Source organism: Uloborus diversus, chromosome 4, assembly GCF_026930045.1.
Source record: "Uloborus diversus isolate 005 chromosome 4, Udiv.v.3.1, whole genome shotgun sequence".
Taxonomy (NCBI): Eukaryota; Metazoa; Arthropoda; class Arachnida; order Araneae; family Uloboridae; genus Uloborus; species Uloborus diversus.
The window spans coordinates 46333123-46346264 of NC_072734.1; the positions used below are offsets into that span (position 1 = coordinate 46333123).

Consider the following 13142-nt stretch of genomic DNA (forward strand, 5'->3'; position numbering starts at 1 on the left):
TCAAAACAAAAATGTCCGTAAAAGTTTAGAACTTAGTTTCAATATTGAAGCTTGCAGAGCAGTCTAGTAAAGTAAAAATTATGAAAATGGAAGCTACGCGCGCTCTTGAATTGTGGATCAATAAAAAGATCAGGTAGAGGAAATGTAGCCACAAATTGAAACGTTTTAAATAAAAGGTGAAGCGTATTTAAAAAATGTATTAAATGAGAATAACGATCTGATCTTGGAGCATAAATCATCACTAGTATACGTGATACATACAGTACATTTTTTAACTCGTAAATATTGCTACTGTATCTACTGTACAGTACATATTTGTGCATCATTTTAATTTTGCTGCATGCAGTGCGTACCGAGTTGTTTTATTGTTATATCTTTTATTCCTATTGATCATTCATTTTGTGCATCTTAAGTATTTCATGTTGAATAGCAGTTTTTTATTTTTTAAATACAGTAAAAGTTCAGTTCTTTATGCAGGGCCGATCTTAGCAGGTCTTATGCACCGCACACTCTGCAAGGGCGGCCAAAGCAAGGGGCGGCCGCAGACCGCATCATATAGTTCTTATAATCAAGCAAAATTCCTCAAGAATTTCTCACACGATAACTCATAATAAGTAGAATAAATATGCTGATTTTTAAATGTTCAATTGTCAAAGTATGTGTCGATTTCCCGACAGCATAGCATAGTTTAAGAAAAATAGAATGTTAGGGGACATTGTGTTGGTTCATTGTCCATTAATATGTACTCTTAATACATATGCTTCATTTGGATGCAAAGTTTGTGACAGATCCGGTAATCAGGCATGGATACAGGGGAGGGGAAAGCCCCCCTTCTGAAGCATGAAATGGTGCCATCTAAAAGGAGCACCGAGGGCGGCCACTAATGTTTACCCCCCAAGCTTTTATAGGCCTAAACAATGAAGACATATTTTATTTATTAAAAAAAAAGCTATACTGATTAGATACTCTCGCAAGTATTTCAAACAACAAACTATGTAACAAACTCTGTGTTTAACAATCTTGAATGCATGGAGAGTAAGTGGAAAATTGCGACTTCCTTGAGAGTAACATATGTGAATGACAAACTAAAATGTTGTACTTTCCCCCCTTTACAACAATTTTTCTGATTAAAATCTTGAATGAACTGCCCGGTTTCAGATCAGGTAGGAGGACATGGCATTTGCCCCGGGGAGTAAATTTAAATGTGGCCCCAAAACGAAGATACAAAAGGATGCCATGACCTCCTTGACGAAACTAAAGAAGGCTTAAAATTGTGTTTCTAGGACTTTACTTTCGGAAAATTTCGCTGGTTGAACCATCGATCTTAAGGAGCCAATTAAGTCTCTGATTCACCTCTTCCACCTTAACTTAATCAAACATAGCCTAAAAATGTTGGCTCCAAAATCCAAAAAGGGTTTTCAGACGACAGCCCTTTCTATCATCAAACATCATATAAAATTGCTTTGGCATTTTTCAAAATTTTTGCAGTGGAGGACCCGGAAATCCATTCACAAACATTACTATCAAAGACAGTTTCAATTAGTGTCTTTAGAGAAGCCCCTAATTCCACCCCTCTCACTTAACGTGTTGAAAAACAAACTAAAGTTGTGTTTTTCAAATATCACTTTCAAGAACTTTTAGGGAAAGACTCTGGATCCTCCTTTTCTCCAACGCAATCACTATACCTGAAAATTTCGTTTTTAGACGGTTCCGTGGAGCCAAAGCTTCCTGCCTAAACTAGCCTGAAATTGACTTCAGTTTCAAAAACACAGTTCGTGAGGGTAAGCTGAACCCCCGCCTGCTCTTAGTCCCATCGTTATCAAACAATGCTTAAAATAAGATTTTGGAACTTATATTTCTAAAGAATTCCGGAGGAGAACTGCCAGGCTTATGTAACTTTTTACGGCGCTAGGGCATATCCATCAATCGTCGAGGTGAGGTGGACAAAAGTCTATAGTTATATTTTTCAGATATTAATGTTGAAAAATATCCGAAAGATCCGTAGAAGCTTCCCAGTTTTGTTAACGTCACCAAAGATAATATAAAATTGCGATTTTAGAAATATCCGCTTAAGAGCTTCAAAATCCTTCCTTCCCAAAAATAGCCTATAATGGATTTCAGTTCCAAAAAATATTTTGGTTCGGAATGTTTTCACGTTTCCTCTATTGTTTTTAAATCTAGCCAAAAACGGGTTTTTGAAAAAATAGTGCCAAGAAATTACCGGAGGATGGCCGCCAGATCCCCTACCATCACCAAAGACGGCCTAAATTTGCGTTTTAAACTTATATTTCGAAATCTTTCGATGGGAGACGATTGAATCTCCCTCCCTCTTGCAACGTCAACAAAGGTAACCCAAAATTGCGGGTTCAAAATTCCAGTTTTGGAAATTTTTCGGGAAGAACGCTGATCTTTCCTAAGCTACGGTGTTAAAAAATAGCTTCAAATTGATTTCAATTTTGAAAGAATTTTAGGAAAGAACTGCAACATTACTTTCATCTAAAGTTTCGAAAAAGTTCCTAAAATTGCGATATTTGACGCCAGTTTCGAAAAATTCTCCATGCATCTTGAATATACTTGACTCTTTGGTCCTTGCAACCAAACACAACTAAAGATTAACTAAAAATATTTTTATACGCAAATTTCGATAATTTTCTTGGAGCAATCCTTCTCCCCTAAACCCCTGACACCTCCCCCCACGCTTCCTCTTCCTCCGTCCCTTCTCTGATGTCACCGAAGAAAGACTGTAAAATGCGTTTTTACGACTGGTAAATTTTGGTATCTATTACTTGCTTCAAAGATATAAATTGCACCTAAGGAGTTTCTTATCATAAAAAATGTCTTCCTTTTTATAAGATCATTCTTCTGCCCCCCCCCTTTTTTAAATTCGAACTTGGCATAGAAATTTAAAGAAAGATTTATATAGACATTAAAGATTAGTCAAAATATGCAAATTACTCTTGAGGGGCGGCACATTAGGTCTTTGCACACAGGCGGCCGACACCCTAGGATCAGCCCTGTCTTTATGGAAGAAACTGTAATGGTTAAAGAATGCTTTAGAGCAGTTTGAGGGGTGTTTATAAGTGCCTAAAAGTATTTGGTATGCTTTAAAAAATTTATATGCGTATATTTTTCCACAACGCGAAATTTCAACTTACGCAAGGAGTCTTGGAACGCATCCCTCGCGTAAGTCGGGACTCGACTGTATACAAGAGAAAAAAATTGACTATAAAAACACTTGCATTCAAGAGACAGAAAACTGCCTTCAAATGAAAAAAATAAATAGAGGAGGGGTTCATTTCAGTTACAAAGTAACACATAATTCTCATTTCAAATAAAACCCCTGCAATGTATGTTAATCCTCCTCAGTACTGCACCATAAAATTATTTTCTCTGAGAAATTTTGAAAAAAGTACTGTGTAAGAGAAAAACTTTTAAGATTTTAAGAGGTCCCATGAAAACTATATCGTTCAAGAGGTATAGAAAATTGCCTCCAAAATGAATCTTCAATCCTTAAAAATCACTTGATAAAGTGCATTTTGAGAAATATACTGCACTAAAAATTGTTGTTTTGGAAAACATAGCCATATATATATATATATATATATATATATATATATATATATATATATATATATATATATATATATATATATATATACTAGAGGACCCGACAGACGTTGTTCTGTTCAAACTTTGTAAATTGAAAAGTTAAAAAAAAATCAATAAACTATCAAGTGTTTGAACCGTTTTGTTGAAAAAAGAAAATGTTTTAAGCTGCTTGGTGTAAGAATGCATATATTTCTTACAACTTGATTTGTCTAATGTCCACTGAGCAGTTGTTTTATTAACTATTTATCTCGCTTACTAGATGGTTTGTTTCATCAGCCATACTGAAAGGATAAAAAGCGTCCTCAGATATTAAGTGTAAAAAATAGCTACCCATCTAGAACAAACGGGAAATCCGGCTGCAACATCCCCATATGAAAAAGAATAAAACAATCGAAAGGATATCGTTTAAAAAAAAGGATAAAGGTAAAAACAGTTCTCTGAATAAGCGAAAATCACTCATCCTCTCCCCCCCCCCCTTCCGATGTAAAATAAACTTTCTTCAACTAAAATGACAAAAAACTCTTTATAAACGAAAAACCATTCTTTACAATTTATAATATTTCCCTCCGCCCCCCCAAAAAAAACGAAAAATACAATAAATTACATTAACAGTAGCTTTAAAATGTAAACAAATGATCACACAACTCTGTTATTTATAGCCAAAGCCGCCAAGCCTCCACCTTACTGTAATACAGCCCATCAGTGAGCGAAGCCAACTCCGACCGATTAGCGGTCCGATCTTTTGAACGAAAACTTTTAAAACTTTATATATTGCCTAATTTGTTCCTTCCATCAAAGAGAAAGATCTTCCACTGCACTGATCTTTTGTGTACATAACTACCCTGTTGTAATTTATCTGGACGAAAATAAATTTGGTTTCTTCTTTAAATTCCATCATTTTTTCCTTTAATAATGTTCTGATTAGTTTGACAATCCTTAAAGTATTCTATACATTGGTGCCAAAACTCTGATGGATTTGAGCGATGCCGTCGCAACGATTTGAGCGGATAAACAAATGTTGCTAGATACGGTACTCTTTTTGATCATTTAGTTAGGAAAACCTAAAGCACCGATCCGGTCACATGGTTCAACTACGATGACAGAACACACGTTTTGCGTGAACCTTCCAGTACTTTACTTTAAAATATATCTCGGGACCTAAAATCGTTGCTTTCAAGAGAGAGAGAGAGAGAGAAAAATGAAAAAAGGCTTCACTTTCTCTCTCTCTCTCTCTACGTTTTATCTATTCTCAATTGACATATATCACAGTGGGAAATTTCATTACAAAAAGCAGAGCTGGCTTTCTCATTGTACTTTGGCAACGGGTTAAATATTTATTTCAGTTCTCGCTCAACAATAGGTTAAAATAAATATTAATCATTTGGGATATATAACCATCCATTGTTTAAATTAATTAATTAATTAATTAGCAAAAACGTTTCTGATTCGATCCATCGTGCTTCGCAACCATGCTTGCCACATTTTAATTACACACAAAAATTTTGATCAAAATCTGTCCAGCCATTTAAAAGCCTTATGGTGACAAACGTCTGCACAGAAGATTTTTATATATTAAGATATATCTATATATATTCCTGCTTTTTGTAGGAAAAAATGCTGTAAAAGATCTTAAAGGATCCTTAAAAAACATAATCACTCTGCATTGCAACAATAATCAAATGGTACAGGCTCAGTCTTAGACACATGCTTTCAGGTTATGTGACATATTTTTCATCCTTTCTAGAGCCCCTCCCCCCCTTTTTTTAATGATAAATATTATTTTTAAAATATAAACACAATGTTTGTCCATTATGGTTTTGATTTTCTAGAACTTGTTGAAAGTTTGTGGCAAATACACTGGGTAGGTTTCAAATACAGCTTTTATGAAACGAAAATTATTTTGCTTTTGTTATCTATCCCCCCTCCTGTCCCCCTTTTTTAACTTCAAAGTGTTATCTACAACTTTTAATATTGCTTCAAATATTCTTTTAATAATAGCGTTGGGTTAAGATGAACTAAATTTGCCATCCCAATCCCAATGCATTTACAAATAACGCTATTTTTTGCTTTCTGGATGAGACAAATTAATACTAAAGGTCCTTTTTGAGTTTGTTTTAAAGAGGTTCAATTGTGTAACTGTTGAATTGAAATCAATTTTATTTTACAATCATTTCATTGTAGTCAATGTATGAATGAATATTTTGCCTGAAATTTATCAGAATAATTTTTCTAATATATTTCTTAGAAACTCCTTTTTGTGTTTTAAGTCTTGATTAATTTGAAATGTATTTACATTTTGTATTTGTAGTGCAATGGTTAATCAAATACCAAGTACTACTATAAATTTCAACATGTTTTTGTTTTTCTTCTTAGGCAATAAAAGTTTTGGTCCATGCATCCAAAAATCTTCAAGAAGAAATTGTTTCTCAGGGAAAAGTAAGTTATTACATATTTTTTTGAAAAGTTTTTCGCTAAAGAAAATAATCAAGCTGATGTTTCAGAAATAGCAAATACAGTTTCTTTTGCACTGCCTAAACCTAAAGCAAAAGTATTAAATATTTTTTATTTATTTTCTAAGTTTTTTATAATCACTTTAAAGCTCTATTCAGTTAGAATTGAAAAAATAAAAAATCTCTCACTTTCAAATTTTAAATTCCTTGCAGTAGAACAAAAATATCATGTTTATTTCATACTAAAATCAAAGGAAAAAAAAAGATGGAATCTGTGCAATAGACAAATTACATAATCAAGCAAAAATAAATATAAATTGCAATTTCTTTTTAGTGATTATTAGAAAATAAATAACTTATTTTACTTAAAGTAGCATAAATAAAATGAATAGTTTTCCAATTTTAGAAGAAAAAAAATATATTATTCTTGTTTTTGGTACAATGAAACATGGTACTTGCATTTTCAAAATTTTCTAACATTTTTACATTTTATAACATTTTTACATTTTATAACATTACATTTTACAAAAGGAAAAAAAAATTGCGATGCATCTTTATAGTGCTTAAATAAAGAAATGTTTTCTAGGAAATACTTTTCATCCATGCTGTTGCTCAGATCAGTAGCAAAGCATATGATCTTTCCCAAACATTCTAGTATTTTTATACCACTCTAATGCTATTAACAAGCAAAAATGACTATATCTTAAGAATTTTTTTAAGTTTCTCAATTTACTTTGTGAAATGTAGCAGAAAAATTCTTTTAAATATCTGAAAACCACATGCTTTCTGGTGATCAACATGAATATAAACTCGATACTTGTGTATTATTATTGTTAAGGAAAATTAATCTATTTTGAAAGAAATTAACCAATTTTAGGAATAGGTATGGTATGATAGTCATAAAAAAAGTTCTATTGCAGGGGTGCTCACGAGCAAAGGTCCATGACACAAACCCTGCCATTGTCTATTTTTTGAGGGGAGGGCATAGGCAGCTGGTGCACTAAAAAAAGCGGGGAATCAAAAGAAGTGAAGGGCTTAGGAGTCATGGCCCCTGAAGCAAGCTTTTTTTTTTTGAATTGGGTTATATTACGGCTTTTAATATTATTGATTTAAAAACTTCTAAAAATGAAATTTATCATCAAAATCAGGGTGGATTGCCACCGCAGACTTTTCCCTTCCATTTTTATGAAATAGGATGAGAAAAGTACATTTATTTGCTATTTTTACTTTTTACTTTTGTGAAATAAATCCCTCCTGTAAAAAATCGTTTTTCAATCAACTATTAATTTTCGACTCTGAAAAGTGAGGAGACAAGGACCCTTTACTTTTGGGAGTGAGAGGACAGTTGTCCCCCCCCCCTTTTCCTGTACAAGCCGCCTATGGGGGGATAATTTAAAGTTTTTTTTAAATCTTGTTTGGGGTGCTCCGTAACATTTAGGGGGGTGCCATCCCTTTTAGGAAGTGGGATGAGCAAAGCGAGTGGTCTAATGTGCAATATTTACTATTCATTAAATGCTTTCATAACTTATCCCTGTCCACTTTAAAATAATGCATTCAGATTCTTTAGTTTATCATGAATGATAATTATTTGAAAACTCATCTTAGGGAACTGCATCAGTTAAAGAATTTTACAATCGTAACCATCGATGGACAGAAGGTCTAATCTCTGCTGCTAAGGTTGTTGGTTTAGGAGCACGATTTCTAGTGTAAGCTATTTACTTTATTTATTCTGATATGATCTATTTTTTAACATTTACATGAATTATTTGTTTATTTATTTATTTTTTGTAAAATTGATGCAGCTTTCAATGTTACATTTTGTCTTTACAAAATTTTATAACAACTTTTAAAATTATATTTTATTGCTACTATAATTTTGTTGCACTTTTTAAAATTATATTCCATTGTTTCCATTACTTATTGATTGTGCTAGATTTATTGCCTGTCATTTTTGATTCCATGGAAGAAATGTTTTCCTTTACTGCATAATTAACTCACATATAGCTGTAAAAAGGCAATTTTTGCTTAGTAGTTACAAAAAGGAAATCTGACATGCAGATCTAATAAATATTTATATTTTTACTTTTTTCCATGTGTACTATCTAACATATGCAATACCATTCTAGCAATGCTGCTGATAAAGTTGTAAGCAAACAAACCAAATTTGAGGAATTGGTTGTTGCATCACAACAAATAGCTGCAGCAACTGCGCAACTAGTTGTAGCATCTCGCGTGAAAGCAGAGAGAGGAAGTGAGAAGTTATCAAAAGTGTCACAAGCATCAAAAAGTGTTACGGAAGCCACGGGCCAAGTTGTTGCAACTGCTAAAAGTTGTGCCGAAATGGTTGAAGAATCTGGTAAATATGGTTCATTCAAACTTTTTTCTCTTTCTAATATTCAAAACAAGCCCAATTTAAAATTTTATGGTGACAGATTTTTTTCATTGTATTTAAAAACCAGCTGCAGTCAAATTAAAAGAATTATTCATTTAAAAGTTTTGTATTTAATTTAGTTCTTCAAAACTGCAACTTTCAAAAACTATATGTTTGTATTTTTATAACTATCGCATGAATATGAGGGTGAGTTAGAAAATAAGTTTCCCCTGTTGACTGTGAACAAAAGCGTGTGTAAAAGTCAAGCAATATAAGGAGACAGGAAAGGTACAACACAATTTTATTTGTCAACTTAAATACCATGCACATTGAGACATTTGTCATACTGCTTGATAAATTTCAAAACGTGTTCCAGGAAAACATCAAGGTTTTGCATACAAAGTGTTGAATGACTATGAACGAAAGAAGATCAAAACAACTCTCTCTGAAGGTAAAGTACTCCCCAGTTTTCTGGGATACCCAAAGAGTTTTGATGTTAGACTTTCTAGAGGTTGGTATGTGATACTGTGGCACTCTGTCAAAATTGAAAGAGGCGATTCAGAAAGATCGACCTTTGCCTTCTCAGATCTGGTGTTCTGACGTTGGATGACAATGCAAGAGCACACTCGGCTTTCAAGATGAATCTCAATGGAAGGTGCTTTGGAAGCAATGCTGAAGTCAGACAAGCTAGTAAACGCTTCTTCTGTATGCAAAACCCAGAGTTTTCCCTCGAGGGCTTTTTGAAGCTTGCCAAGACGTATGAAGGATGTCCCTATGTCGTTGATACTTGTGTAGAAAAATGAAGTTATATTTTATCTTTGATGTCTCATTCTATTTTTTGACTTTCATGCTCAATTTTGATTACAGTCAACAGGGAAAACTTATTTTCCGATTCACCCTGGTATATCGCTACTGTTGAGATACTTAGAGATGAAAAACATTCTACTGGTTGATTGTTGGCATTGGATGTTCATGAATTTAATTTCTGATTTCCTATGAAATCTTTCAAAGAGACATCTACTCTGTTCTCTGTGTCAAGATTAAAAAGTCGAGGCCGATTTTTATTGACCTATTTACTGCAATTTGCCTTAGATATCCATATACAATAATTATAAACTTCTATTCCTCATATTAGGACAAAATTTTTCGAAAGAGTAGATTTTCAGACTTTCTCTCTTTTTCTTTTCACAAAATCAAAAAAACATTCCAATTCTAACCTTTAAAACTGTTCATGTTCTCTTCAAAAAATGAATTACATGAACTCTATATTTTATACAAGATGGAGTTTTCAATAAACTTTTACAACCATCTACAACTACCTTTTATAAATAATTACTATTTGTATATTGTGATTAGTGAAGGTACATCCATGCAGGAAAATAACAGGCTAAATCACCCTCCTAGATACTCAAAACAAAATTTCTTTTACTTAAAATTTCTAAACCTTTTTAGCAGTTTAATTTGGTTTTGGAGTTATAAGGTGCATATAATTATGTGCATATAAGATAATATATTAATCCCCTGCCCTGGAATGCTTCTTCTTGCATCACTCATTAACACAAATTCAATTAAAGTCTTTGTTCTTTTGAAACTTTTATGTCTCAAACAACTTCAATACAAATTAATAATTTAAGAATGTAATGTTTCTCACAAAACAATTTTGCTTGATAATCACACGTATGGAAACATAAGTCTCTCATGCTTATTAATGCATTTGAAATCGTTCAGAATATTTTTTAGATGTAATAATCGATTTATTAATAGCAAACTGAACTGCTAGTTATGAATCATTACTTGTAAAAAATTCGTTTATTTCACATTTTCTTTTCTTTTTTTAAATCAAAAATAGAAGAAATGGATTTTTCAAAGTTAACTCTACACCAAGCTAAGCGTCTGGAAGTCGAATCTCAGGTAGCTCTTTTGAATTTTTTTTTCTTTTTTATATGAATTCACTGATACTGCCATGATGTACAATTATGATATTTTATTTATCTTTATTTAAAATATTCATAATTTTTGGGAACAGGTTCGAGTTTTGGAGCTTGAAAGTATGCTTGTAAAAGAACGAGTAAAATTAGCTGGTCTTAGGAAAAAGCATTATCAACTAGCTGGAGCTAGTGAAGGATGGGAAGAAGAGGTATCTCATTCTTTATCTTTGAAGTCTCATTTTTTTATTTTAAAATTAAAAACCATTCACTAAATTTTAATGGGTTTCAAAAATTATTTATCCATAAAGAAAAACTTCTATAAAAGTATTTTTCTTTCTTTTTTTTTTTTTTTTGCTATTTTTGATCTTGAGTGCATATTTGTGCCCATTTAAAACAACAATAATATCTTTTAAACATTGTGCTTTTTTCAAATAAAAGGAACATCTGAAGGTCATTCTTTACCTCCTGATTTTGACGCATAAAATACATTAGCCTGAAATCTAACAACATTTCTGAATTTCATCCAAGGTTGCTCAAAAAGGAAAAATAATGAACTATAAACATTTTAAAGAAAGTGTCCAAAAGACACATAGCTCCACATAGAAATTTCAGAAGTTTCGATACATTTAGAAAATCTAAATATATTTTGTGGTCTTTTATACATAATGCTTATGGAATAAAAAGATACTGAGAAAAATTATCATTGTAGATTTTCAGAAATAAAGTATTTTATTGAAGTTTCATTTCCATTTCACATGTACATGTCATCTTGGCACTCATTTTATACTTCAAAACTTTTTAAAGTTTTATAATTTCTTTCTCCCTTAATAAAGTGCTCAAAGAAGAGAATATGTCATACAATGAATGTTTGATCAATGATTAATTATTTGGTTTTGTAATGTGTAATTTTTAATCTTATATCAATATTTGCTTTTATCCTCCTCAAATTGGATTGTTATTAGGAAAAGTAAAGAAGCAATAGTGACAAAACTTAAGTTCAAATACATAATGAAACTTTTTGCAAAAAGGGCAATCAGTAAAAGCAGACCATTTTCAAACACTATACATTAGGGTGGATCAAAAGTTTTTTTTTTTTTTTCAGAATTCGAAATCGGCCAGGGTTGAGAAAAGTTGTCCACTAGGACTAAACAATTACATGTAAAACTTCAAGTTGGTTAGATAATATCTTTATGCGCCGCAAGGCGGTTAAAGTTCGCAAATTCAGGCCAAAAATGCATTTTTTCTTTGAATTGCAAAAAAAAAATTTTTTTCGAACCACCCTACTGTACATTCTCTGTGGCCCAGATTATCTGCAATCTTTCACACTCAAAAAATACTTCTCAGCGATGATGAACTGAAAATTGATAAATGTACCCATTTTAACTTAACAAATGCAAAATCTTTTTTATAGACAGTCTGGTTTCTTTCTTCCCCATCCCTACCAACAACATCAAATCATCAAAGGTCACTGAAACCTGACTAGTTAAAACCTGATTTTTAGATCTACACTACTAGTTGAACCCGTTTTTTATATCTACACTAGTAGAACCTGATTTTTAGATCTACATTACTAGTTGAACCTGAAATATAGATCTATACTATTTACACACATAAATGTATGTTCAGACTGTTGGCGGAAAAAGTACACAGATACGTTCGGATTGAAGAAATGAGTTGTATTTACAGTTTTACATGATGATATTTACAGACATACGCAGCACGCTGGCGAGCACAGCAAGCAAGAGCAACCGCAACATGGCAGGAACATTGCCAAACCACAAAAGCATAGCTTTGCAAGAGCGGCTTGTTGCCATTCAACTAACTTCGGACAAATGTTAAATTAAACTTACAGTTAATTAATAAAAAAGATAAAAATATTTTTAAACAATGTGATGGGCACTAATTTAACACAGACCAGATTTGTCAAAGAAATTTCCCTCCCCTATGTGTTTTTGAAGTAACCTAGTTTTATCTGGTTCAGTTCTGTTAGCCCAATTTGCTCATGTGTGTGAGTAATCCATTTGTAATAATGAGCAACTTTTTTTTAGTTGATGCATAATTTTTTTAATGCAGTTATTGTTTTTAGTTATAGTTTAAATACACACGATTGTTATTTTATTATTATTTTTTAAAGCTATTGCATACGCTAGCATTGTTTTTTTAGATATTTTGCAACTTATAAATGGTTATTGTGCCTCCCTATTCTGCACATAATCAAGAGTTCATTGTACTAAGAATTTTGAGAGAGTAGGGAATTGATGATCTTATATTGTATTGATGTGTCAAATAATTCATGTAAGGCTGTTTCATTGGTACTTTTTTTCACTGTTGCCATTTTAGCACTTCTCATATTTTAACAAATTTCATGTAGGAAGCTGTTATTCAGGGCGGTCATTCCAAGCTCGTCAGCTTGCAGGATCGAGATTCTTGCTCACGTGATCTGTTGTGACATAGAAATGTCGCAAAATAGTATTCTAATCTACTCGAACCTAGCCGCAAGCTACATTCGAGTAGATTAAAATGCTACTTTACGACATTTCTACGTCACAACCGATCACGTGAGCGAAAATCTCGATCTCGCAAGCTGACGAGCTTGGAATGATCGCCCTGTACTTTGTCTTTCCTTGTAGTTTTTGTTTTACAGACAATTACTAATAAATCATATATTACAAATCTAATTTATTTATGTGTGTTTATTTCAGGATTTTGCTCACTGAAACTCATCAGTTTGATCCTGAGCAAAAGCACATTCTAATCAACTATGCTGTATTTGCAAACACTTGC

General features: G+C 32.5%; 1 protein-coding gene across 1 annotated transcript in view; it reads left to right on the forward strand.

Annotated features, from left to right (window-relative positions):
• The window catches only part of LOC129219721 (huntingtin-interacting protein 1-like), a 62661-nt gene extending 49519 nt beyond the window's left edge, over positions 1-13142 (forward strand). Inside the window, 6 exon segments of the mRNA XM_054854008.1 lie at positions 5983-6045; positions 7665-7765; positions 8186-8415; positions 10280-10341; positions 10457-10567; positions 13061-13142. Of these exon segments, the coding sequence (XP_054709983.1) occupies positions 5983-6045; positions 7665-7765; positions 8186-8415; positions 10280-10341; positions 10457-10567; positions 13061-13075 (582 nt within the window). The 3' untranslated portion in view covers positions 13076-13142.